This window comes from Saprolegnia diclina (genome assembly GCF_000281045.1).
Source record: "Saprolegnia diclina VS20 unplaced genomic scaffold supercont1.6, whole genome shotgun sequence".
Classification (NCBI taxonomy): domain Eukaryota; phylum Oomycota; class Saprolegniomycetes; order Saprolegniales; family Saprolegniaceae; genus Saprolegnia; species Saprolegnia diclina.
In genome coordinates, this window is record NW_008246073.1 from 760,213 (window position 1) to 784,464 (window position 24,252).

At 58.5% G+C, this 24,252-nt stretch overlaps 12 protein-coding genes across 13 annotated transcripts; 6 read left to right on the plus strand and 6 right to left on the minus strand.

Moving 5' to 3' along the window:
- Positions 1–139: 139 nt before the first annotated feature.
- On the plus strand, positions 140–3,255 carry SDRG_02747 (hypothetical protein; the record flags this gene model as incomplete). Its single annotated transcript, XM_008608345.1, has 19 exons — positions 140–409; positions 453–551; positions 604–711; positions 757–867; positions 920–1,028; positions 1,075–1,202; positions 1,248–1,365; positions 1,408–1,502; positions 1,551–1,593; positions 1,638–1,728; positions 1,779–1,932; positions 1,974–2,071; positions 2,117–2,211; positions 2,262–2,323; positions 2,364–2,451; positions 2,496–2,630; positions 2,678–2,806; positions 2,857–3,021; positions 3,074–3,255. Exons 1-19 carry the CDS (start codon positions 170–172, stop codon positions 3,253–3,255), a joined length of 2,250 nt encoding a protein of 749 aa, XP_008606567.1. The 5' UTR covers positions 140–169.
- A 473-nt stretch (positions 3,256–3,728) lies between these two features.
- On the minus strand, positions 3,729–5,479 carry SDRG_02748 (hypothetical protein). The gene is made up of 4 exons (XM_008608346.1): positions 5,361–5,479; positions 5,090–5,315; positions 4,464–5,041; positions 3,729–4,421 (listed from the first exon to the last, which is right to left on the minus strand). Exons 1-4 carry the CDS (start codon positions 5,448–5,450, stop codon positions 3,813–3,815), a joined length of 1,503 nt encoding a protein of 500 aa, XP_008606568.1. The 5' UTR covers positions 5,451–5,479; the 3' UTR covers positions 3,729–3,812.
- An 848-nt stretch (positions 5,480–6,327) lies between these two features.
- On the plus strand, positions 6,328–9,085 carry SDRG_02749 (hypothetical protein). The gene is made up of 8 exons (XM_008608347.1): positions 6,328–6,551; positions 6,599–6,814; positions 6,862–7,451; positions 7,502–7,615; positions 7,661–8,146; positions 8,194–8,637; positions 8,684–8,816; positions 8,866–9,085. Exons 1-8 carry the CDS (start codon positions 6,425–6,427, stop codon positions 9,021–9,023), a joined length of 2,268 nt encoding a protein of 755 aa, XP_008606569.1. The 5' UTR covers positions 6,328–6,424; the 3' UTR covers positions 9,024–9,085.
- On the minus strand, positions 9,060–11,122 carry SDRG_02750 (hypothetical protein; the record flags this gene model as incomplete). Its single annotated transcript, XM_008608348.1, has 7 exons — positions 9,060–9,483; positions 9,524–9,789; positions 9,842–10,090; positions 10,138–10,311; positions 10,362–10,840; positions 10,884–10,954; positions 11,007–11,122. The coding sequence occupies 7 exons, from the start codon at positions 11,120–11,122 to the stop codon at positions 9,060–9,062; spliced, it is 1,779 nt and encodes a 592-aa protein (XP_008606570.1).
- A 521-nt stretch (positions 11,123–11,643) lies between these two features.
- Positions 11,644–12,834, plus strand: SDRG_02751 (hypothetical protein). The gene has a single exon (XM_008608349.1). The coding sequence runs from the start codon at positions 11,740–11,742 to the stop codon at positions 12,715–12,717; it is 978 nt and encodes a 325-aa protein (XP_008606571.1). The 5' UTR covers positions 11,644–11,739; the 3' UTR covers positions 12,718–12,834.
- SDRG_02752 (hypothetical protein) lies at positions 12,785–13,410 on the minus strand. Its single transcript, XM_008608350.1, has one exon. The coding sequence runs from the start codon at positions 13,382–13,384 to the stop codon at positions 12,824–12,826; it is 561 nt and encodes a 186-aa protein (XP_008606572.1). The 5' UTR covers positions 13,385–13,410; the 3' UTR covers positions 12,785–12,823.
- A 574-nt stretch (positions 13,411–13,984) lies between these two features.
- On the plus strand, positions 13,985–14,994 carry SDRG_02753 (hypothetical protein). The gene is made up of 2 exons (XM_008608351.1): positions 13,985–14,499; positions 14,552–14,994. The coding sequence occupies exons 1-2, from the start codon at positions 14,031–14,033 to the stop codon at positions 14,887–14,889; spliced, it is 807 nt and encodes a 268-aa protein (XP_008606573.1). The 5' UTR covers positions 13,985–14,030; the 3' UTR covers positions 14,890–14,994.
- Positions 14,900–16,324, minus strand: SDRG_02754 (tyrosyl-tRNA synthetase). The gene is made up of 3 exons (XM_008608352.1): positions 15,272–16,324; positions 15,125–15,220; positions 14,900–15,072 (listed from the first exon to the last, which is right to left on the minus strand). The coding sequence occupies exons 1-3, from the start codon at positions 16,288–16,290 to the stop codon at positions 14,985–14,987; spliced, it is 1,203 nt and encodes a 400-aa protein (XP_008606574.1). The 5' UTR covers positions 16,291–16,324; the 3' UTR covers positions 14,900–14,984.
- Positions 16,325–17,068: 744 nt separating this feature from the next.
- On the plus strand, positions 17,069–19,217 carry SDRG_02755. 2 transcript variants are annotated; one of them, XM_008608354.1, is made up of 3 exons: positions 17,074–17,462; positions 17,508–17,568; positions 17,683–19,217. In XM_008608354.1, exons 1-3 carry the CDS (start codon positions 17,124–17,126, stop codon positions 19,137–19,139), a joined length of 1,857 nt encoding a protein of 618 aa, XP_008606576.1. In that variant the 5' UTR covers positions 17,074–17,123; the 3' UTR covers positions 19,140–19,217. The 2 variants fall into 2 exon arrangements, with proteins under 2 accessions (XP_008606575.1, XP_008606576.1); XM_008608353.1 differs by having other exon boundaries at positions 17,069–17,462; positions 17,508–19,217.
- A 159-nt stretch (positions 19,218–19,376) lies between these two features.
- SDRG_02756 (hypothetical protein) lies at positions 19,377–20,921 on the minus strand. The gene is made up of 9 exons (XM_008608355.1): positions 20,807–20,921; positions 20,696–20,767; positions 20,402–20,654; positions 20,251–20,357; positions 20,161–20,205; positions 19,996–20,105; positions 19,817–19,952; positions 19,699–19,764; positions 19,377–19,656 (listed from the first exon to the last, which is right to left on the minus strand). The coding sequence occupies exons 1-9, from the start codon at positions 20,858–20,860 to the stop codon at positions 19,420–19,422; spliced, it is 1,080 nt and encodes a 359-aa protein (XP_008606577.1). The 5' UTR covers positions 20,861–20,921; the 3' UTR covers positions 19,377–19,419.
- On the plus strand, positions 20,904–21,946 carry SDRG_02757 (hypothetical protein). The gene is made up of 4 exons (XM_008608356.1): positions 20,904–21,131; positions 21,179–21,221; positions 21,265–21,670; positions 21,719–21,946. Exons 1-4 carry the CDS (start codon positions 20,938–20,940, stop codon positions 21,898–21,900), a joined length of 825 nt encoding a protein of 274 aa, XP_008606578.1. The 5' UTR covers positions 20,904–20,937; the 3' UTR covers positions 21,901–21,946.
- Positions 21,947–21,955: 9 nt separating this feature from the next.
- Positions 21,956–22,879, minus strand: SDRG_02758 (hypothetical protein; the record flags this gene model as incomplete). Its single annotated transcript, XM_008608357.1, has 1 exon — positions 21,956–22,879. The coding sequence occupies one exon, from the start codon at positions 22,877–22,879 to the stop codon at positions 21,956–21,958; it is 924 nt and encodes a 307-aa protein (XP_008606579.1).
- Positions 22,880–24,252: the final 1,373 nt, after the last annotated feature.

The following is a 24,252-nucleotide window of genomic DNA, read 5'->3' on the forward strand; positions in this document are numbered from 1 at the left end:
TTTCAGCGTCTTCATCATGTGCTGGCAACGTACACCGGGGTACAGAAGGATGCAGCAATCGTTCTGTACCCCGGTGTCCGACACAGCCTGTGTCGGATAGTCAGCTGGTGCTGCCACGTAAGTTGCGTGTGCTTAGATTGTTGCCTCCAGCGAAAGGTCGCCGGACCGGATGCCAGAGAAGGCGCTGAACAAGGACGAGGCCGTCAAGGCCTACTGGGTGCTCGTGCTCAAGCAAGATGTACCTGGGGTCGACGCGATCGTGAGTCGGTATCACAAATTCCTTCCGCCGGACCTTCGGTACCCCCCAATGCTCTACTGCACTGCGCTCCACGTTGCCGTGCAAAAGAACAACGAGCCCCTCGCGGCTCTCTTTCTGCGGCTCGGCGTGCACATCAATGCTCAAAACAAGGTTCTTACACAGCGCGAATGAGCCCCATTCGTACTTCGTGTAGGCGGGGGCGACAGCGCTGCACCTCGCGTGTCGACTGGGCTTTGTAAGCATGGTCACCTTTCTTCTCCGGAATGGCGCTGACTATGCCGTGCTCGATACAGTACTACTTGCGAGTCTTCGGCAAACTTGGTATCTCAAGAACGGTGTTATAGCAAATGCATTCGCCGTTCGAGGTTGCGACGTGGTCTGTCCTGCAAGATGCGCTTCTCTCGCCTCTCCAGACCCAAGCCGCCGCCCTTTTGGCCAGCGAGGCCTGCGCTGTACAGCCTGCTTTCAAGGCCTTTTCGTTTCATAAACGAAGCTAGTGCGATGACGCTGCTCGCCTTCAGAGCGAGATTGGTCGCGCCAAGACGGCCTTAGAAGGGCTGCACATGGAGTGGGATGACATTCAAAGCCAAGGGTTGGAAGAATGGATGGTGCGTCTTCGTCATCTCGAACGAAAGAGCTTGTGGACCTGATGGAGCGTAGGCGTACCGTGAGCAGTCGGATATGGAAGATGCGTTGCGCCTCGAATTGATCGAGTTGCGACGAACGTTGCAGCACTGCGATGCCGACCGAGAGACAAAGACCGAGCACGGTTCGCCAGTAGCTCGGTGAAAAATCGCCTGAGGGAATGAAATTAGGGGCCGAGCAGCATGCCCAGCTGGAGGAAGTGCTTGGGCGGTATCGCGTCGCCCTCGACCGCACGGCGGGTGCAACGAACGAGCTCCATCACCAGCAAGATCTGCTCGCAACCGCGTACAGCGTCAAGGTACAATTCCCCGAGTAGTCCGACAAGACACACACAATGTCGTAGAGGGCCAAGTGGACCATTTACTCGGACAAGCTCGGTGTCGTCGATGCCATGGAGAACGCCCCGAACGATATCGACGTGCAGCTCTGGGGCGCAAACCTCCTCTCCCACCTCGCCCACGGTACGTCCAAAACCATGCTACGTAATTTGACGAAAATACTAGATCCGCAGACACCCCACGAGCTCCTCGTCAAGCAGAATATGCTACATACCGTGCGCGACACGATGGAGCGATTCCCTTTTCACGCCAAGATCCAGGTTGCTGCACGGGCTCTTGTCGTGATACTCACGTCAAAACGCCCAAAGGAGCACGCGATTGAAGCCATCGGCGCCCTCTGTGATGCACTCCGTAGGCAGTAGTGTATAGATTGTGTGTCTCTAAAGATCAAGTAGCTACGGCATGCGAGCTCTGCATGCAAGAACGCTACATTGAAAACATCCAAGCCGCCCAGCGCCAGTTCACGCCCGACGATGCCTTTGCCAGGTACATTCTAGCGCCGCCTCGACCACATCCATAGAGCTTCTCTTGTCTAGTCATTGTGTCTACGCCCTGCGCGCGCTACTCATGCCCCGAACGCCGTCGACGCACCCCGTGTCCCAAGTGCACCTCAAGTTCATGTGCAAATTTTGCGCCGACGACAATGCCTTTGTCGTCGATTTGCTCGCCAAGTGCCGGAGCTCCAAGCTCGTAGACTCGCGCGCTCGAGATGAGAACTTATAGCTTCGTAGGTACTCTACCACGATGTGTTGCCCGACCTCGCTGGACTTTTGTTTGTCCTCGCAAAGTACAACGCTCGCCACGTCTTTTTAGAGCGTGACGCGCTGGGGTACACCAAGAATTCATTTTTTGTGAGCTATTACGTTTCATGTAGGCTTCGCACCGTCCTCGACATCCTCGTGCAAGTCTCTGTCGATGAGGAAACCGTGCGCAACCTCTTGGGTATCGCCTCGCTCTTGTCGCTCGCAGGTCGCTGCATGAAGTTTGGAGCGAGCTTGCTCAATCAACCTGCCTTGCAGATGTGCGAAGCCCCGAAGAAGACACGCTGCCGTCGTGCTACATTTCATTTGGGTTGCCCAAGGTGCGGCCTTTTGTTGTGGCTCTCGGTGACACTATGGTAGGTGATTCCGCTCATTCAAAAATACGCTGGGAACCCGGACGTTGTCATGTGGGGCATTCGCTTCCTTCGCAATTTGGCCGAGCGCGACGGTAGCTCTGTGTCTAGAATGTCGATGCTTTAGTGTGTTGTCTAGTCGTTGCCAAAGACCAAGTGAGTCGCAGCGGCATTGAACATATCCTCACTGACCTCATTGCCGCGTGCGCGTCGACGTCGATGCGAATCTCGATTTTGCAACTCATCCACGTGGCGTTTGTGACCAACTATGACCGTAATGCCCCTAGTTTCATTGATGTCTGTTTGACGTCAAGGACGTAGGGCTGAGCCAAGTCGAAGAGCTCTCAACCATGGTGCTGGACAGTGTCCGCGACTGCTTCTTGACACATCAACACAGCGTGACTCTGCAGGAGTGGGCCCTGAAAAGCCTCGTCGTCGCGTGCAAGCATCGTGCGTCACCGACAACGAAAGCTGCGTCGTTTTCATGCAATTGGTCGTAGCATCAAACCTCGCGTACCTCATGGCGTCCCGCGACGACCTCGAGGCGTGTCTCATGGACATCTTGTTACCTCTCGCGCGTCAAGCGCCCGAGATCTTTGACGCGCGGCGTTACAACACGCTTTTGCTCTGGGGGCTCCGCTTCCTCCTCCTCTACTACGAATATGGTCCGATGCTATCACCGTAGCGGGTATGTTGACAGTCGATGCTGAAATGTAGAAGGGAATGCGGGCTCGTCGCTGCACGACCTTGCAAACTCGCACGATGCGTGCAGCGTCCTCTTTGCAATCGACAGCTTTTGCGACAAGCACCGCGAGCCGACGACAGCAACAATCACCAACCTCGTCACGGTGCTTCGGACAGTCGTGCGGTGCACGTGCCGTCAACGGTCTCTCCCGTAACGTATTGCCACGTCATCCTTGTCAGTGAAGTAAGCATGTGCCAATGTTGATCATTTAAGATTGTTGGATTCTTTGGCGTCCTCGACAACAACGTCGTCGCCGTAGTGTTTCCCATATATGGACGCCGGTCGGCCCCGTATATGGACGTCGGTGGGTTGTTTAGGACTCGAAAAAGTCGATCGAATTGATGGGAACGTTGTGTCAATCCACCTTTCGAGTTGAAACAAATCGCGAAAAAAAGCCAAAAATATTCCGAAATAAATGTGTAGTCCTTGCGCTAGTTCTCGGCAATGTCGCTGTGGTTTTCGCACGCGCATTGCTTGATAATACCATGGAGCGTTGACTGGACTGGTGGAACAGCTATATTTCAAGCCCTGTGTCATGTCCTTGATGGAATCAACCATGAATTAGCATCTCTTTTATGGCGACCGCGACTGAACTCTTCGAGTACGACTCACTCCATTCTCTTCAAGGGAATAAACAATATGGATTTTATTTCCTTGATCTTGTTTCACGGACGACTTTAAAACGCAGAATATGACATGCAGATGTTGTCTTTAGCCACGCCAAAACTTGGTGTGCGCTTCGGGGTTCCGGCTGAGCTGGTCGTCGTTGAGCGGCACAACGTAGCCTGGTTGGCGCGCCGCGCTAAAGTACCCAAGAAGAGCGGCATCGCGCGCCGACGCGAGGCGGTACCCATACACATGTGGCTGCGCGGCATCGCCATCGTAGTGGTCGCCCTCACGCGTGCGAATGCCCGAGAGCTGCAGAATGCCCACGTCCGTCCATGGCACGTCTTTGGGCAAGCGGCATTCGATGGGCACCGGGCGCCGCGACCGCTCGAGCGTCGATGCCGTCGGTGTCTTTTTGTTGAACCAATGAAACATGGCAAAGTCTGCGAACGGCATGCATCCCGTCATCTTTTCGATCGCGGCCTCACGTTTCACGTAATCGCGTCGGCCAAAGAACGTGACAATTTGGGCGACGAGGCTAGCTGTCGACGCGTCATCGTCCGATGGCACGCCACGCTCGTACGGCGGCGTGCTTAGAAACTCGAGCACGCCACGCACGAGGCACTCGCTAAAGACCGACGCGCCATGGCGCGTCATCGCGCAGAGCTGCTCTTCGTACGCAAAGACGAGGCCGCGCGCGACCGTGTCGCAGATCTATGCAGGTATTCAGATCAAGTACGAGATAGCGAAGCGTACTTCATCCATTTCGGAAAAGCTGTTGGCGTTCGACGTTATGTTGGCGACGCGGTCTTCTTCGCGCTTGTCTGAGAGCGCTTGGACACGGTTCGTAATGCACCCGAGCACCAAGTTGGCGCCAGGAAACGGCACTGACTCGCTCAGAAGCGTCATGTACTGCGCAGCACGGTCGCCGTCCGAGTACTTTTCACGCGTGACCATGCCGCTCGCGAGCGCTTTGGACGCGACAAACACCTCGTTGACCTTGGAAAAGATCGTCGAGTAGACCATTGCGTACGTCGGGTTCTCTTCAATGTACTGCTTCTCGCGCAAGTCGGCTTGCTTGGCGTCGTACTCGGCCATGAGGAGCTGGGACTGCGCCTGGAGCGCGTAAATCTGCGTACACATGTCTTCGGTCATCTCGGACGCGCTCTTGGCCTCGTCTCGGATCGCAGCAATGCTCTTGTCAAAGTCGGCCTTGCGCTCGCGAGCCTCGGTCTTCAAGACGTCGATTTGGCCTGCGAGCGCTTGCGTCGTCGCCTTCAACGTCACTACGTCTTGCTGCACAGTCTGCAATCCCTCTTCCAGCTGGCGTTGGTCTGCAGGACGTCGCATGAGAATGCATAGCTATGGCGTCATAGTCGTACCGCGCACTTTTTTCTCCTCCAAAAGGCGGTTGATGGTTTCGATCTTGGTGTCAATCGCCCGCGTGTTGCGCTGAAAGTTCTGCTCCGAAAAGGTCTTTTGCTGCTCGATCATGCGCAGCTGCGCTTGCACCGACTGCTTCATGGCCGGCGCGGCCGTTGCCATTTGCCGCTTGAACATGTCGGTGCGCTGGGTAAAGCTCATGGCCTCGGTGCGGTTGATCGTGACCTAGCCGCGCGGTCCATCATCGACGCCCATGCGTCGCAGGCGTACCAGTTTGTCGCGCTTGGCGCGGAGCTCGTCGATCGCTGCCCAGAGCTCTTCACTCGAGTCCTCTAGCGTCCACTCGCGGTCGTCTGCCATCTTGATTTCCTTTTCAACTTTGCCTGGCCTCAGATCTTGGATTGTCGTTACCAACCCGTTCCAAAACGCGCGCCTCGAAACGCTGACGCCCATTGGTACATCAAACGAGCCAATCCACGCTCATGTAAAAAGCGCTTGAAAACATTCGAGCGTGCTCGCTTTAATCGCTTGATGTGCAACGCTTTTTATATTCGTGACTGGAGCGTGGCACGCCCACAACCCGGCTACGAGACTTCCTTCTTCTTCTTTGTTGTTGTCATCTGGACGTTTGGAGCCTGTGGATCCTTTGTCACGTGTAGTCGCTCCACGAAGGCCAGTGCAGTGACGACGCGCGTCCAGCACGCCCATCCTGTCCTCAAGGGTCAGTGCTCTCTGCCGTGTGTCACTGTAGCAGCAGGTCGAACGGCCGCCATGTCCCCATGGTTGTCTTCTTCGTGGGCACTCGTTGCATTGGAAGCCTGCAATGCTCTGTGGATACCAGTCCCTTCTAGATTTGAAGTGGCTTTGGAACACCATGCCAGGTACGCTCCCACGAGCGAGAAAATACTGAAGTACCGGTACGTCCGACAGCCTTTCTACACATCTCGCGCCGCTTGCCTGGCACCCATGCACCGATTGGAGGAAGGCGGCGGAGACATCGGAATCCAAGCCCCGCGTAGTACTATTTACGAAGGGGGCAGCGTCTCTTCGACTATGCAAAACCGATTATCGCGTGTACTGTACGACCGAGCGGCCCGTCCCTACAAAGTATCGTTGGTCGGCAAACCATCGCGTTCGGCGAGGGCGTTCTCATAGTTAGTCGACGGCTTGTACTAAATTGCACTTCCATCGAACGCGTTGGTTTGGAACGGCCGGAGATCTTGGTCGCCCTATTTTTTGTCGCCCATACAAAACCCAAGAGCTTTCCGCGGGGCGTAAGCAGAGGGTGGATCTCAGACGGCGATTTTTCCCAGACAGCGCCAACCCGACGCAGCATGAAGCTCGCGGCCTTCCTGAGCTCGACGCCATCGTCGCGCCCGACGATGAAGAAGATGGAGCCGCCCCCGTCGGCGCTGCAGAAGGACTGGGAGAAGAAGAGCGCGCTCGAGACGATCGCGATCGGTACGTCGGTCGACGACGCTGGCCCATGATGCCATCCATGCTCCTAGATGAGAAGGCGATCAACTACTTCCGGAAGCTTCCGATAACGACATGCGTCATGGAAGGACGCATGATGAAGTACGACCTCGAGCCCATGTTTGTGCGCAATGCGTTCCGGCATGGCAACAGCCTCTCGGTCACGGCCGCGCTCGACCTCATTGCGCAGGGAACGGAGATCATGACGACCGAGTTCAACATCCTCAAGCTCCAAGCGCCCATGATCGGTAGGCCAAGAATGAGCTTGCGAGGAAGCTCATCGTACGTTATGTAGTCGTCGGCGACTTGCACGGCCAGTTCTTCGACTTGCTGCATTTGCTGCATGTCCATGGCGACCCGAGCCCGACGAACCAGTATTTATTCCTTGGCGACTACGTGGATCGTGGTCCGTCGTCGTGCGAGATCATGCTGCTCCTCCTTGCGTACAAGATCAAGTTTCCCAAGTTCGTGCACCTCCTCCGTGGCAACCACGAGTGCCGGAGCGTGAGCACGCACTACGGGTTCCGCGACGAGTGTCTCCGCAAGTATGGCCTCCTCGTGTACAACCGCATGGTCGCATGCTTTGAGAGCATGCCCCTCGCCGCGACGATCGAGACGTCGTACGGAACGCTTCTTGCGCTGCACGGCGGCCTCTCACCCGACATTGACACGGTCGACGAGATCAACGACCTCGACCGGTTCGTCGAGCCCAAGCCGTCGGGACCACTCTGCGATATCTTGTGGTCGGACCCGTCCAAGGACACAGACCAGCACGACGACTGGGCGCCCAACCCGATCCGCGGCTGCTCGTACATGTTCAGCGAGCACCTCGTCCGGTCATTTCTCCAGCGCAACAAACTCCTCTCCATCATCCGTGCGCACGAGGTAGAGCATTGAGCTTCGGTGATTGAGGATGCTCATGGCATGACATTCAGATGGAAGAAACGGGCTTTTACGAACACTACGCCAAGGGCGTCTCGCTCGACGACTTTCCGCCCGTCGTCACCGTCTTCTCCGCGCCCGAGTACTGCAACGTGTACTCCAACATGGTACGTTCATCGCTATTGACGCATGACATTGACGTCTGAGCCTAGGGCGCGACGCTCTACTTGACGTACGAATGGACGGGCCAGCTCGAATTCGTCCAGCACAAGCGTGCCCACACGGAGAGCAAGATCACGCACGCGAGCGAGGTCAACGCCGTCTCCGAGTTCCTCGCCGAGACGCTCCCGTTTTTGCCCATTTCGTTCTTGCAGCTCGTATCGCTCTGCAGCCGTCTCGGTCCTGGTCTCCACGTCGTGCGCTCGTGCAATGCGTCGACGGCTCTCTTACCGAGCAAAAAGAAGAAACCGCATATGTTTGCGACCGGAGGCTTCATCTCCAAGCTCATGGCGCGACGCAAGTCGTCGCGCGCCGAGCGAGAGGAGCCCGAGATGCCGCCACCGCCGATCCAGACGCGACCCAAGGTCGCTGCGCCGCGCAGCAACAAGTCCATCAGCACGACGCCCGTGAGCAAGCGCGGATCGGGCTTTGTCCCGCCTTCCGAAATGCACCCTGCGGCAGTGCAGCCCCAGCAAAAAGTATGGTTTACCGCTCGAGCACTAGCTCACACGTTTACATCGCGTAGATTGCATGCATCAAGGTGTCGTCGCGCATTGCCGAGCTTCAAAATCAGATTTTCCAGAGCGGGTCGCGCCCGGGCCTACCCATGTGCCAACCGACAAAGACATCCCCGCAAGACGACGACGACAGCGCGACGCAGGACGAGGAAGAAGAAGAGGTGCTGCCCAAGCGCCGCACCCGTTCGTTCCATGCCGTCGACAGTCAAGACACGCGCGTGGCCCAGATCCGTCGACAATGGCAGATCAAGGCAAACGAAGAATCGGAGAAGCACCGCGTCGCGTCGTCCGTGCCGTCGCGCGTCTTTTTACACCAGCGGCGCCCGAGCGTCGACAAGCTCACGGGCCAGATCGACATTATGAACGTGCTCCAAGTCTGGGAGCAGCGCAAGAACAACATTCAGAGCGCCCACGCAGCGATCGAGACGGAGACGGTTCCTGTATACAAGAAGGTAGTCGCTCGTGTTTGCCGTGTCGTATTCTCACGGGATGCTATAGCAAATGGGCGCCGACGTCTTTACGGACGAGGAATGGCGAGCTCTTAAGCTCTACTTTTACATGGCCACACGGGACGACCAAGGGCAACTGACCAAGAAGAAGCTCGGGTTGCTGCTGGCCGACCAAGATAAAGGTACATTTTTGAGTTTGAAATAACATGCATTGACGCGAGTGTCGACTAGATGCGTATGCGACCCAAGACGAACTGTCGACCATCCTCGGGGCCATGGACAGCGACGAAGACGGCGTGATTGGCGAAGCCGATTTTTTGCATTTTGCGTATCGGGCCAAACAGTCGGAGATGCGCCAGCCACACCTCGTGCGACGCTTCTCGGGGTAACGACGTCGCAACTTATTTTCTTATCTATGCTTATGCTCAAGCGTGTTGTTGATTCCTCGCACGCATGGTCACGTTGAACGTCTTGACGCCGACCGTGCCGGGTACAGTGTACGCGCCAGGCCCAATGAGCTGGTGCGGCTTGGTCGGCTTGCGCTCAAAGCGCTGCTGAAGCGGCAGCGTAGACCGGATCGTATTTGCGCGCGTCCGGAAGCTCGGTGCCCCAACAACTTGGTCGCGCGGCGAAGCAACCTCATACTGACCCGGCCCCGGTACTTCGCGGTACATGGTCTCGGCGCCAATCTCGCTTCGCGGGCCCTGGCTCAGGAAGGGCACCTTCAAGAACGGATTCGTCGCGACGCGGTGTGGTGGGACGTTGACGAGGTCGTAGTCGCCGACGGCCGGCGCCGCGCACTCGCCAACGATATGGAACTGCGGTGCATGGTTGTGGCCCTTCGGAAACCTACGAGACGGTTGTGTTTCGCGTTTGCATCCAACCGTACCGGCTCGTCGTCGACCGAAAGGCCGATGAGGTGTAGACGCGCGGGCGGCGAACACCAGGCGGCAAGGGTTCGACCACGTTCGAGTCGGCCGTGTACTTGCCGGGACCTGGCAGCTGCTCTTCGGCCTCGAGCACCTCGGGTGTGAGGTTCCAGAGGAAGCGCTCGGTCGTCGAGCCAAAGACGCCGTTGCGGCCGACATGCTGCTTTATGCGCACCGCCTTTTCGAGCGTGAGGTCGTGGCCGGCGGGGCTGTACGTGCCCGGGCCCTACACATCAAGTATCGGCGGCTCGAAGCAGAACGAGTGTTGAGATACGTACGGTCGCGTACGCGGGCTTGGTTTTCGCCAAGCACGGTCGTTCCGAAATGGCTTGGAACCCGACTGCGTCGTCGCGAAAACTCTTTTTCGAGTGCAATCGGCGCCGCTGGTCGTACGTCTTCTTGTCGACGTACGTACCGGGACCCGGCGTTTGATTGTACGTGGGCTGAATAAACGGTGTGTTGATGTTGGACGCAATGTCGGTGCGGCCCGCCGTGGACCCAAACTGCTCCTTCTTGACGCCTTGGACCTACACATTGGTTCGTCTGTGTGTTTGTTTCGACAGTCGTCGTTGACCTTGGGCTTTGGGTTGTGGCTTTGCTCTTGGAGCGCCAGCAAAAGGGCTTTCTCTTCGTCCTTCTCGATACGTCGTGGCTCGGGTAGAATCGGCACCTTGGACGCAAAGACAGCGTTGGGTCGGTCGCTCTGTGGTGCCTGCGGCCGCAACTTTGGCGCGTACGTACCGGGGCCCTACAATAGTGTTGCGAAACTATTGCAATATGTCGGCTGCGCAAACGTACAGGCACGTCTATTCGCGGTGAGAGCTCTTCCCAGACCTCGCGCTTCACAGTCGACTTGAGACTGGGCACGGTCGTCGCCATATCTGCGGTCGGCTCCTTCCGCACGTTGTACCCCGCGGGCCCCACCGTGTCTTGGCCCAAGCCTGAGTACGTCGACGCTGGCGCCGTGTGTCGCTTCAAGACGCCGTTTTCATCGGCCGTGTAGCCGTAGCTTTGGTCCTTTCGTGGAATCGTGGGCACGCCTCGCTGCATCCCAGGTGTGTTGTACTGCAGCGGACGCGACGGCACAGGTGCCGCGTGCGCCGGCAGCTGCTCAATCTCGGCCGTGTAGGTCCCAGGCCCAGGATTGTCTTGTACGGTCGACGCCATGTAGATGGAAGACCCCGGGGCATGCGGTGCAAACCGTGACACTTTGGTTGCAAAGGCGTTCATGGCGGTGCCGCTGCCATGCCCCGCGTCCTTGACGTAGGCCCCGGGGCCTATGACATGCCTCAGTTGCTACCCCTCCTAAATTGCATGTACCTGGTGTCATGGCCGACGTGCCCGTGTTCTTGTTCAAGTTGCGCTTGTCCGAGCTGCTGAACGCCGAGTAGCTACTCACGACCCAACATTAGGCACGACACTGCAGTCGGTCAGGCTGCCCACCTCGGCTGAACGGTCTTGGCAAGCAGGTCTGGTGGAGCGTACGCGCCAGGGCCGACGACCTCGGGCGTAAACTTGGTCGAGAACGACGTCTTGCGCTGGGATCGGGTCGTCGCCATCGCACTCGCCGCTGTGCGTCGTTGTGCCACCTAAAAATACAGCCAACGCTTGATTGGGCATACGTGGCACGCTCCGCGGCCAGCGCGCAGAAAAGGCGACCCAGCATATCCGTGCGACGGTTGGCTGCATCGTGTTGTCAGCCGCCTCTCTACGTTCGATGGTCGGCCCCGCGCTGGCCCGTGAGAGGCACGCCAGCCTTCTTCTGTGCTTGGCGCCCTGTCTTGCCACGGGTTCTTCAAGCAGTTGTGCGGCGTGATCTCCTGCTCTGAAGCACGCTTGGATGTTACATCCATCGCGCTATGTGGCCACACTCTGTCGTCCTATGATCCAGTGTCGTTGCCGACTAAGATCAGCACGTCCTTACATAGCGTCTCGGCCGAGGCGGCGCCGCCCGAACGGCCTTTCCCGTGCGCTCGGTGTGTAATGTCGTGTGACCAACGGCCGTTCGAAAACTTCGATGCAGCATACAAAATGCAAGACGAAGATCGAAGATATGTGGCCAACTTCGCCGGCTGGGTGCTTGATTTGGCATTTCTGTGTACACGCCAACTTCTCCCTTCTCGTCGAGACGGGCAAAAGCGCAGCCGCAGCCAAGACGACGCGGCCCCTCTCGTACATGACCAGCGTCGCACTCGGCAAAGAATCTCTCTTTCTCGCCAGCCCGCACGTGTCCTTCCTCGCCCTTGCGCAGTCGCTCCGTATACCCCACACACCGTGCAGCAAGTCCAGCATGGTCGCCATCAAGACGCCGTTCACGGACCTCCGCGTGCTCGCCGACGCACTCGACAAGTCGCCGACCAGCGACGCAATCAAGCTCACATCCGCCTCGACGTCGTGGAAGAGTCCCACGCACGAGAACGAAGACCGGTCGCTCGTGCATTACGGCGACCGCTACAGCCTCTTTGCCGTCATGGACGGCCATGGCGGCGCCTTGGCCTCCGAGTACGTCAAGACGCACCTTGTGGGTGTCATCGACGAGCAAAGTGAGATTACAAAAGCGACCCTTGAAGCCGCTGTCGCGACGCTCGAAGCACGCTTCAACCAGATCGCAGCCGACGCCAGCGACTACAGCGGCGCCTGCTTCGTCGCGCTGCTCGTGCTCCAAGATGGCTCGCATCGACGATTTGTCTTGAACCTTGGCGACTGCCGTATTGCAGCACTCGAAGTGTCGCCGCAAGCCCACCCGAAGCGGCAAGTCCACGCGCTTTCAACGGACCACAAGGCGAGCTGCCCGCTCGAGAAGCGGCGCATCCTCGTGGCCGGCGGCTCTGTTGTCGGTGGCCGCGTCGCCGGCGTCCTCGCCCCATCCCGATCCATTGGCGACATTGACATGAAGGTCAAGGGTATGGAAGGATGGGTCGTCGCACTGCCCGAGATCTCGGAAGGCAAGATCGCCCGTAACAGTATTTATGTCCTCGCGACCGACGGCGTCTGGGACGTCCTCTCGAACGACGAGGTCCTCGACATTGCCGAAGACGTGCTCGACGACGAGTACGAGAAGAACTGCCAGCGCGCGAGCGACGCGATTGCCAAGGAAGCAGTCGAGCGCGGCAGCCGTGACGATATTACGGCCATCGTGATCCGCACGAGCTAAGCAGTCACGCGTATCGTGTGGTCGACGCGCCTTTAGGGAGCGACCCTCTCACTACTACTACTCGTCCTTTTGTCTACCAGCAATAAAAACGTCGTGTATATTCGCCTTACCCAAGAAGACTTTTCCACGCCTCTTTGAACGTGGCGCCACGGGCCATGATGGCCCGAAGGTCCATCTCGAGCTCCGAGAGGCGGTGGCTCTCAATATCGTAAATCAGCGCGAGGATCTCGAGGTTCGGGATCTCGGTCCGCGGCGCATACCCTTTCGCGGCCTCGAGTGTGTAGGACGGGACCTTCTCGAGCTCGAGGAGCGGGTCGTTGGGCTCGACCGCCCGCATGTAGACGTACGAGGCAATAGTCTCGTCGTTCAGAATGACGGGGATCTTGACGCGCTTGTAGTAGCCGGACGTAACGGCCTCGAGGATGTCGAGGCCCTGCAAGCACGCGTCGTCGACTGTGAAGAGCTCGCCTTGGATCGGGACGCCCTCGCCGGGGATGTCGAGGAGGAACGGGACGCAGCGGTCGCCGCCGACGACGAGCGGGAAGGGCCCCACGGTGGTCGCGACCCCGCGGAAGGTCGCCTTGCCCTTGTCTACCGCGGGCTGGAGGTACACGTCGTGGTTGAAGAAGCCCCGCTTGAGCGTGCCATACACAAAGACGTCCGTCATCTCTCGACCCGTTGCTAGAGGAGCGCAAAAGCCAAAGTGACCGCTGATTCGCTGATATTGGCAGTTATTTCACACACCATTGGTCATAAGTCACAAGCATGCGGCCAATCGGCGTCGCCCGAGTGCGATGGGATTAGTGTCGCCACTCCTCGTCGCGCCTCATGACACTATTTGTCGTCACAGCATTTCGCAGGGCATTGATCGTGGGACGTGCTATGTTGGCACGACGCGTGCCTGCAGCTTCTTTGCTGTCGTGATTAGCTCCACGCAAGGCGCAGGCTAATGTCGAATGGCCGTCGAAAGCGAGTGCTTACGCCAAACACAACAGTACACAGTATATGCCGCCACGCATGCGAAACCGCGTTAGTTATCCTTCAAGGCAAGTGGGCGGTCGGGCGTGCGACTGTGAATCAGCCAAGCTGGAGCGATCCATGACCTCCTGTTGCATACCGTAATAATACCACACGTTGAGCACGCATCTCTGCCTGCGGCCTCAAGACAACTGGACGTCACGACCCTACGTTGTCTATCGCACACTATTTCAAGGAGACGCTATTTCATCGTCGAGCCACCCCTTTTTGTCAACATTCGCGATTTGAGGCGAAAGACCGAGAGCGCAGGCAGATCGCAAAAGGACAAGCTGACGATGCAACGGATGCTGGCGCTCGGGCAGCGCAGCCGCCGCCACTTGCTGCGAACACGCGCCTTCTCGGCGCCGGCCTTTGACGAGAACGTCCTCCTCCCGCTCTTTCCGCCGTCGACCCAAGAGGCGATCCAGCATGGCCTCAACACGCAGGGCTTTTGCATCCTCCGCGACTTTGCCTCGAGCGCCATTAGCCTCGCGATGCGGGCCGAAGCCGAGAAGCTCTACGCCGAGGGCCACATGTTTCAATCCAACTCGGTCGATGCCAACGGCAACGCGTACCCCAAGCACAACGTGTTTGCTTCCGAGCTCAACGGCAACGAATGGGACTTGGCGCCAACGATCCTCCACTACACGCGGAGCGTCATGCTCCAGGCGCCCGAGATGCTCAACACCCTCTTTCCCGGCCTCCAAATGAGCTCGCGCGCGTACGCATCCAAGCTCGCCGTGTCGCTTGGCGACGGCGCCTCCTGTGCGTCCCAACCCTTCCGAGCCTTTCAGAAGCATCTAACGTCGCCATGTAGATCCCAAGCACTGCGATACGGCGGGCCTTCCCGACAAGCGCAAGGTGACCATGGTCTACTACCTCAACCCCAACTGGGCGCCTGGCCACGGTGGTGAGCTGCGTGTCTTTGCGCCCAATGGCACCCACGTGGTCGAGCCGCGGTCGGACACGCTCGCCGTCTTTTGGAGCGACCTCGTGGCGCACGACGTGCTGCCGTGCGAGACGCCGGTCGAGAACATTGCGGCGCGGCGGTACGCGCTCACACTGTGGCTGGTCACCGACAACCCCAAGCACATCAACGACAAGTCGCACCACTTGTACCCGCTCCGCCAGCACCATTTCCCCGAGGCGGCGTAGGCATAAGAAGAGGAGATACAGCACACACAAAATGCATGCTTGTTTGGTGATTGAAGACGACGCGACCGTCACGATGGCGCCCATCTCGTTGCTGTTTATCTCGTGATCTTGAACTTCTTGATCTCGGCGAGGAGCTTCTTGGCTTCGCCCTGGCTAAAGTGCTGGCGCACCGGCTCCAAGATCCTGCAACATCAGTCAGATTGCCGTTGGACCTGATAGAAGAGATGGGACGTACTGGTTGAGGTAGTCGGTCAACGTCGGCTTCAAGTCCCCCGGGTGGATGGCCTCGGCCGCGTAGTCGGCCGCCAACTCTTCGTACGTGAGGTACGTCCTAGACACGAGAAGAATGAGATGCCAAGACAGGGATGTCGTCGTCGCGTACTTGTCGCCGCCAAAGTCTTCCTTGCGCTTGACCGTGACACCCGTCGTGAAGAGCGGGAAGATGATGTGCTTCATGTAGTCCATGATCGGGTTGTCGTTGACCTGGCCGGGCGGGCAGTACGCCTTCTTGATCTTGCGGCTCACGTCCGACGCCGTGTCTTCCATAAAGATGGCCGAGTCCGGGTCACTCTTGGACATCTTCTCCTGGCCCTGCTTGAGGCCCATGAGCATGTGGTGGCTGATGATGACCGGCTTGTGCTTGATCTTGACTTCGTCGCAGTACTCGCGGGCCAACATGTTGACCTTGCGCTGGTCCAAGCCGAGCTGGCAAATATCCGCCTTGAGGAAGAAGACGTCCGCGCACTGCATGCACGGGTACATGAGCTGCGCCGCGCTCATGTCATCGGCCTCCTTGCGGCCCATGATCGTGCAGCAGCGCTGGATGCGCGCAATGTTGAAGCGGCGCGCCACGTCAATGACGCGCGTCCAGTACTCGTCCGCATGGGCGTTGATCTCGTCCGAGGCCCAGAGAAACTGGACGTTGTCCATGTTCATGCCGGCGGCCTTCCAGATCTCAATCATGTACTGGCCGACCTTGCGGATCTTCTTGAGGTCACCGCCCATCTTGTTGTTGAGGAGCGCAAACCAATCGGCGACCCAGAAGCGGAAGATGCAACCGGCGCTCGTGAGGCGGTTGACGTTGATGACACGGAGGATACCCTGGGCGATGTGCATGCGGCCCGAGGGCTCAAAGCCGTCGTAACAGATCGGGTGGTCCTTCTTCTCGAGGAGGAGCTTGAGCTCTTCGTCCTTGATGCACTCCTCGCCGACGCTGCGGCAGATTTCGAAGCGCTCGTCGAGGCTCAGCGTGCTCTTCTTCCACTCGCGGACTTCGCCGAGCTTGGACTCGTAGACGCGGGGCGCGGGCGCGGCCTTGGCCACCGTGGCCTTGGCCTCCTCGACCTTGGCCTTCGCTTCCAGCTGCACCTGGACCTGCTCGACGCTCGTGACTTCAGCCATTCTTATCCAACAATGACCGCAAACGCCCTGGAGAATTTTCACACCCAAATGCAACTTGGCAACCGGATGGATTCCGGATACGCGGCTGCTCACTTTCGAGGAAGGGACTTGTGGCTCTGCGACGCCACGCCCGAGGGATGGTATATATCAGAGCGACGGGCCATTCTGGGCGTGCACGGAGCAACTGCGCGTCGTGGCGCCGTCGCTGCCCCGGTGCCACGGCGTATGGACCGCACGCTTTCTCCTTGGGCGGGCCGCGACTTTGGCGCCATGTGATTCGCTGCTGAAACTGGATTTCCAGCATTTTGGCGAATCCGGAGCTGTCCATCGGCTTCCATTGATTCCTCCGCCGGGTGATGACGGTGGGCGACAAGCACGGCGTAAGCTGCCTATCGCATGAAGCCGAAGATTCCAAGGAGGCTACATGGGCCGGAACAATCCCAGCGCGTACACATCCAGCGGCCGTGCGTCTAGTCGGTGTGGAACGAGCTTGTGGACCGGATGCGAGCGTCTTGGTTGTCACGCCCGATTGGTGCATACAAAATAGCATTTTGGCCAATCCCGTGCCACGTAGCTGCCGAGCGCGACATATTCGTTTGTACCAGCGACCAGCAGCGCTGACGAGTGCACGACGCCTCGACAGTACGGTGTGCAGGAAGCTTACAGCTCTGCCTCGTGGGAACACCGTCGGCACGCAGTCTATAGGTCCTTGGTGCGTTTCTGTGGGGATTGTAATTACGGATGTTTGATTGGGTCGTAAATCGGTTATTTTCCCCAATGAAAAGTCGCCTTGGACGACCACAGACTACTTTTGGGCTACTGCCGACGACGATATGGCCGACTACTCTGGCATCAGTCGACTGCGCCGCTTGTCCGAGCTCTTGGAGCACGACGATGGCGAGAGCGATGGCGAGAACCATGCGTTACCCGTGTCGGCTGTCGGCGTGTGCATTGGCGCTGCAGAGGACGAGACCATGGACGACGACGACGATGTGAACGTCGACACGACCGTGTGCATCGAGTGTCGCCACCAGCGGTCCGAGGTGTTTTGCGAGCAGTGCCATGACCACTTTTGCCGCCTCTGCTACGGCGGCCAGCACCGCAAGGGCAACCGGAAAACACACACGTACCAGCCCATTTTGCAGCCGACGGACGACGCCCGTGACGAGAAGGTACGGCAACAACGTCACGTCGTCGCCGCTCATGCGCATCCTTAGGTCCAGCTTGTTGCGCCAACGGTGCCACTGCCATCGACGTCGTCGAGCCGACTTTACGAAGGTGATGCCGATTCCTCCGACGACAGTGATGACAGCGGCAACTCGAGGCCCTCCCGCTTCCGCGGCTCGTCGTCGTCGCGCAATATCTGTACCTTGATGGGCTCATTGCTCTTAGGCGGACTGTCTTCGAAACAGCTCCCGTCGTCGTCGGTACCGGCGGCCCCAAACGCGACCATGCGCGACCGCGCACGGTACATCCCCGTGCGCCTCACGTACGAAGAACGCAAGCGCCTCCGGACGCTCGAGGCCGCGCTCAGCGTGTGCCACTACACGGACAAGATCGACACGCTGCTGGCGATGAACCCGTCGAAGCGCACGCGCCTCCAGCTGCAGGAAATCGCGGGCTTCCTCAGCGGTCTCGTCGTCTCGATGGACTACAAGGCCGGCCAGACGCTCCTCGACGAAAAGCAGTTTGAGCCGCTCGAAGGGTTTTTTGGCGATCTCTTTGAGCTCGGCCGACGCTACAAGATCATGAACCCCGAGAAGATGCGCGGCGAGTACGGCGCGCTCATGTACCTCCTGCAAGACGCCGTGTCGCCGGCGATCCACGACCTCCTCGGCTTCTCGCCCGTCAAGCCGCTCAAAACCGTCTACGCCGTGCTCGAGGCGCATGGCGTGCTCGGGATTCTCGACCACCCGCTCATTGAGACCGCGACGATGGTCGTGGCGCCCGAAGGCAAGTCGCGCGCCAAGATCCAGCAGCAGATCAAGGCCAAGGACGCCGCCATCAAGGAGATCACGCGGTCGTTCTACTCGTCGAGCGTCTCGGCCGACGAGATCCAGCAGTGCCTCTACTCGATCGCGGACAACAACTACCACCTCTACTTTGAGCGCGACCCGATCGACCGCATGATTACGCTCCTCTCGACGCACTTTCCGATCGAAGATACCAAAGTCGACGCCAAGTACTCGCTCGCGATCGTCTCGGGCAGCGACGGCGCGCGCCTCTCGCACTCGCATGCGCGGCAGTACCACTACGTCCTCCAGTCGCTGACGCTATGGCGCGAGATCGCCCACGACATGTTCCGGCTGTGGTGCCTCACGGACGACGACCTGCTCACGGCCAAGTCGCCGTACCAGCTCACAGACACGGGCCAGGGCCTCCACCGCATCCAGGCGTCGCCGTTGGTCTCGCGCGCCATGCACGTGCTACTGCACACGACGCAGGAGCGCTTGGAGCACTGGGTCGGCTCGAGCGTCATCCACCTCGGCGACAAGAACGTGCCAAATGCGCTCATGTTTATCGACAAGTACGCGCAGGTGGGGCACATTCTGCGGCCGATCGTCAAGACGATCGATGCGATCGACGAGCTCGCGGCCAAGTCGAAGGAGCTGCACACGTACATTGCGACGACGTTTGGCGGGCCCGAGACGCTCAAGAAGGACATCCTCGTCGACTTTTTCCGCGAGGCGTTTGACGGCAGCGGCGCCGACAATTTCTTTGACGCTGGCTCGTGCATTGACGGCCGCCTCACGAGCGCCTGGAACTGGTGCTCGCGCCTCCACGCGAAGAAGTTCTTCCCCGTCTTCAAGCTCGCGGGCTTTGTCGGCTTTGACGGCAAGTTTGGCTAAGCATCCAGTCGCACTAGAGAGAGGATAAAGCAACTAGGATACGACCATGCAACACTATGTGTTGACATTTGTTCCTCCGAGGTGGATACCTCCAGCGATTTTCTTCCGCTAGTCCTGTCGAGCTGCCTTTGCGTCATCGGTGACGCAGCAGGTGGTTGTGAGCCTTAGGTGGTGATTCCTGGGCACGAACGCTAGTATAACACGGTGCGTCGCTCGCTGCCGGATATGTACCAGTAAGCCGTAGCACCGAGAGTCTGCTATGTATATTAGCAAAAGGTACTTAGTGCGCGCGGTCGTCGATGTGCAGATGCTTGAGACCGGTCACCTTTTCGACACCGCTAATGTGTGCGCAGAGATCTTCGACTGCGTCGGGAGGTGGCGCCAACCGGCGTTTCCAGACCTGTGGCTCGAGTGCCTGCAGCACGTCAGCGTCGGTGGGCAACGTCGCGTCGTCCAAATACAGACGCAAGTCGTCGGCGATCGTGATCCACGCCCCCATGGCATCTTCGATAAACGCCTATCAAGACGTGTCCATGGCAGTCTCGATATGAGGTGGCACCAAGTACGCAGCGTCCTTCTCGACGCTCTTGAGATGCTTCCAGCGCGGAAAGTACGTGCCAAGAATCTACGGATCGTCGTTGTCTACAGATGCAACATCGACCGTCTGAGCGTATTACGTCCCACACGACTTGGAGTTTTTCGGGGGTTGGCAGCTTGTGGAACGCGCGCTTGGCATCATACGCCTGCCGGTCGTGGGCGCGGAGGAGCTCGAGTGCGATAGGAAGACCGCCCAGCGTCACATGTGTGCGGTACCTAGCGTCTATGATGGAGGTTGACGCAGCGAGATGGGTCGCACCGGCTCGCCATGGTGGCCGCAATCTTGACGAGCTTGGCGTACTGCAAGTGGGACGTTCGCGTGTCCGACACGACTTGCACGAGCGGCCCGGCTTCCGACGCGTCGTACATCTAGTAGCATACTACTGTGTGAGTCGCCTACCATCAGCGTTATGGCGCTCCAGACCCATAACGGCCAGAGCGTGCGCAAGGTATCCACAAGGCGGTGCACCTACGTTCTTATTTGACACGATCCACCTCGGAATGGGATCTTTACGCGAGGCTCGTCGTCGTAGTCAAACCCGAGGACGTCGTGGACGAGCACGACGTCGTCCATGAGCACTTGAATCGACGGAAGCTTGCAGCATTCGTGGGCAAACTGGCCTACTCAAACCTGCTGACGACAACCAAGAAGAGCGTTGTCGGACCTCGAAAGTTAGGCACGTTCTCGCGCAGACCCATGCTCAAGAGGAAGAGCACGACCTCGACGTGGCCGAGGCGCACGGCCACGTGCAGAAGCGTATCACCGAGCACAATGCGTCCGTCTTCGACTGCGGCAAAGAAGAGTTGCTTTTCGTCCAAGTGTTTCTCAAGCTTGGCCTCGTGGCGTCGCGAGTCGTGGATGCTCTCGATGCGGCCTTCGATGCGATTGCTCACGTCAATGTACGCCGCGCGAGAGATCTAAACCATGCTCGTACAAGCACGAGAGTCCATGGTACGACCTGAAAGGCCATCGAAGCCTCGTAAAAATGCGTCTCGAGCTTGGCGACGTTGCCGTGAAACGTGTGCTTGACCTGATACGTATGAGGAAACAGTGCGTATGCACTTGGTACCATTTTGCGAAAGTGGACGACCTCGGTCGCATCAGCGCTCAGGTTTTGGCCCATCCGCTCGCAATGCCCTGGATCTTGCACTCCACTTTGAAACGCAGCGACGCGTCGGTTATGCCTCGTGGTGTAGTCCCATGTCGGCGATCGCGTCCAAAGTCGAGGCCTTGATTGAGATTGCACTTACAAATGACGTGGCAATGCTGGATGCCTTTCTCGAGTCGCTCGAAAACCGCGACCATGTCGTCAACGGCTACGGTCAGCACGACCGGACGGCCCTTATGCTCGCCAGTGCGTGGCACGCCCACCACAGCGTGCACCTCTTGCTGCGGTGCTGCGTCTTTTCTTGCTGCGTGACAGCTCATAACACGAGTGCAGGCGCGGCGCGGACGGCAACCTCAAGGACCCCGACGGCACCACGGTACGACCGCATGTGCAAAACCATTTCGGATGATGGCTTGCAGGCGTTGCATTTGGCGGCCGAAAACAACGCCAAGCACTGCTTGCACCAGCTCGTAAATGCCAACGTGTTACTGGACGAGCAAAACGTGTGGGGCTGGACAGCGCTGCACGTGGCGGCGGCAGAAGGGGCACTCGAGTGCACAAAAGCGCTGCTGATCGCGGGCGCCCGCACCGACATCGTAGCGCACGAGACAAACGACACGCCGCTCGATGTCGCACTCACGGGTGGCCACGCCGAGGTTGTTGCGCTTCTTCGGAGCTGGGACCCAGCATGGTCGACGCGGGATACGTCCGCGCCGCGCCAAATGGCCGTCTGGTCGACATCCGAAGTTGCCGACTTTCTGCGCTCGCTCTCTCTATCACAGTACCTCCCGGTCTTTGAGCACACCGATGGCCTCCAGCTCCAAGGTACCGTGAGAGCAGAGTACGCTGCACGCACAAGTGTGTTTCGACTAGATCTGCACGACGACCTCTTGACGGAAACGTACGGCATGCATCGCCCCGCCCACCGCCTGCGCCTCCTCGAAGCCATTGTCTTGGAACAACTGCGTCAAATACCATCGACGACACCTCCCCCAATGGACACGCGGCGGATCCAGCTTCCTCCACTCGAGCCTCGTCAACACAGCAGTGGTTAAGGACGGAATCCATTTGTTATATAATGCCATAAGAAATGTAGAAGAGACAAAGCGTTTAGGGGCTCGACGCGCCCGCAAAGACGTCGGCGAATTGATCCTCGGGCATCACGTTGAGCTCGTTGCGGCTCGCGCGCGAGTCCTGCGCAAGCTTGCGCGTGACGTACCGGTCGCGCTTGTCCAAGTGCGCGTTCTTGCGCACCTCGTTGGGGGCGACGTAGTGCGGGTTCTGGTACAAGGTGACGCCACCAAAGCTGCCGTCAAAGATGCGGATGGGCGAGAGCACAAAGCGGGGGCCAATCTCGACGAGGTTCGTGAGCTCCTCGCCGCGGTGGACGGCAGCCTGCTCGAGCTTCTTCGTGTCGGCTTCGTCCGCGAGCTGGTAGTTGCGGCACCAGATCTTGTTGTCGGCGTAGTAGAAGCTCATGACACGGTCAATGAACGGCTTGGACTTGGGGTGGCCCTTGGGCGTGCCCCACACCTGGATGAACATGTTCTTGAGGAGCTTGAGGTGGGCGACGTCGTCAAAGGCGGCATCGAACGTCAGGAGCGGGCGCGACCCAATGAGCGCGTTGCCCGTCATCTTGAGCTCGTCCATCGTGTGCACGTTCTGGACGAGGAACTTGGCGGACGGACCCGTCGGCGTGCGGCTCACCCACATGTAGAGGTCCTGGCGCTTGCGCGCTTCGAGGAAGATGGTCGTGTTGCAGCCCTTGATCTCGGCGATCTCGTTGACGACGTGGAGCGTGTCCTTGGCATCGAGCTTGACGTCCTTCTTGTGGTGCGGCAAAAGCTTGCGGAGGTCGTCGAGGAAGTGGCGGTACCGGGTCGTGATGCCACGCGACGCAAAGACGAGCACGCGCTGCTTGTTGATGTAGCTCGACTTGGGCTTGGTCACGTCCATCTGCGCCAGCTCCTTCTTGAGCTCTTCGGCCTTGGTCGTCTCCGACTCGATCGCAGCAGCCTTGCGCTTCGGGGCCATCGTTGCAGTTAGCGAAATTGACACACGCAGCTTTTTACTGGTGGCGATTTCGCCTCCACCAATGGCTCAGCCAAATACGCGTCTCCCATTGGCTAAAAAAAGCCAATCCCGTCACGTCATTTCCAATCTATTGCACGCTCGCTCAAGTGCGCTTTGGCGGGAGCGTACTTCAAAGGAATCAATCTCGACATCGCATGGGACGTGGACGGGTCGGGACAGGGCAACCACATAGGCAAGCGGACGCACGACTGGGTATGGCCTCCATGGCGTTGTGGCCGACAAAGATATGGCATTGAAGCGAGGAGACGCATGGTCAGCGCGCGCCGACCTCTTTGATGACGGACTCTTGTCCAACCTACTAAGGTATTGACTGCGTTCAGTGTGGGCGTGACCGTGTCACAGGTAGCCGTGAAATCGAACGCATAGTCGAACACATAGTTGCCCCAATCTCCAACTCTCGGCTCGGGATGCTTTTGGAACTGGAGGTCCACAAAATGTCAACCTCGGAAGGTGTGCTGGAAAGGCTTCCCGTAGACACGCGGAGAAGGATTGCTACCCCCTTCGATCATGTTCGAGAAGTCGTGTGGCTCTTCCACTTTGCCGTTGTTCGTGACCTTCATTTGGGAGGCGCCGACGTCGTCCAGAAACCAGAATCCGAGAAATATCCCCTGGGCGTGCAATCTTTCGCGTGAACAGTGGCCGCAGTAGCCGCTGCTGTCGCCGCTGCGTCTCAGATTCCAAGATGCGGTGGCGCATCTGAGCAACCAAATCGATCGGCCATGCATGTTTTTATGCCTCTGAAGCTGGGTCACTTCGTCACAGGCATGGATTTCGCAGACCAGTCAAGGCCAGAGGATGGTGCCAGTGTGCCAGCGCCACGTCATGCTCTAGACACGTTCGAGGGGTGCAAACGTGGGTGCAAAGTGGGCCGAATGCTTGTATGGCCAAGCCCCGTTGCGACCTTCCTACTAGACGTACGCGCTTGCCAAGTAGCTCGCCACGTCCGGCGCAAGAAGCAGAGACCGCCATCGCGAGTAGCGCGGGAAGATCGCCAGCGGTTCGCCCACCAATGACGCCGAACAACCTTCGGCGATCTTGCGCGCGCCTGAACTTCAAGGTCGTGTGAGTGTGTCAACGGCAGGCGGCCTTGCGATTGGTCAAATCACCTCGCATGTGGGTTTCATTGGTCAAAAAGCGCGGCCGGTTACTCGTGAGAAATCGGGTTGAGATCCTTGAACCACATGCCCTCAAAAATACGTCCGATCATTTGATTGGATAAAAGGCCTGACGGTTTCGGTTCAAGCGCATTCATTGGGCAATATTCAACCAATCGAGAAGTGTGAATGTCGAGTATAATCAATGCAAGTGCGTTC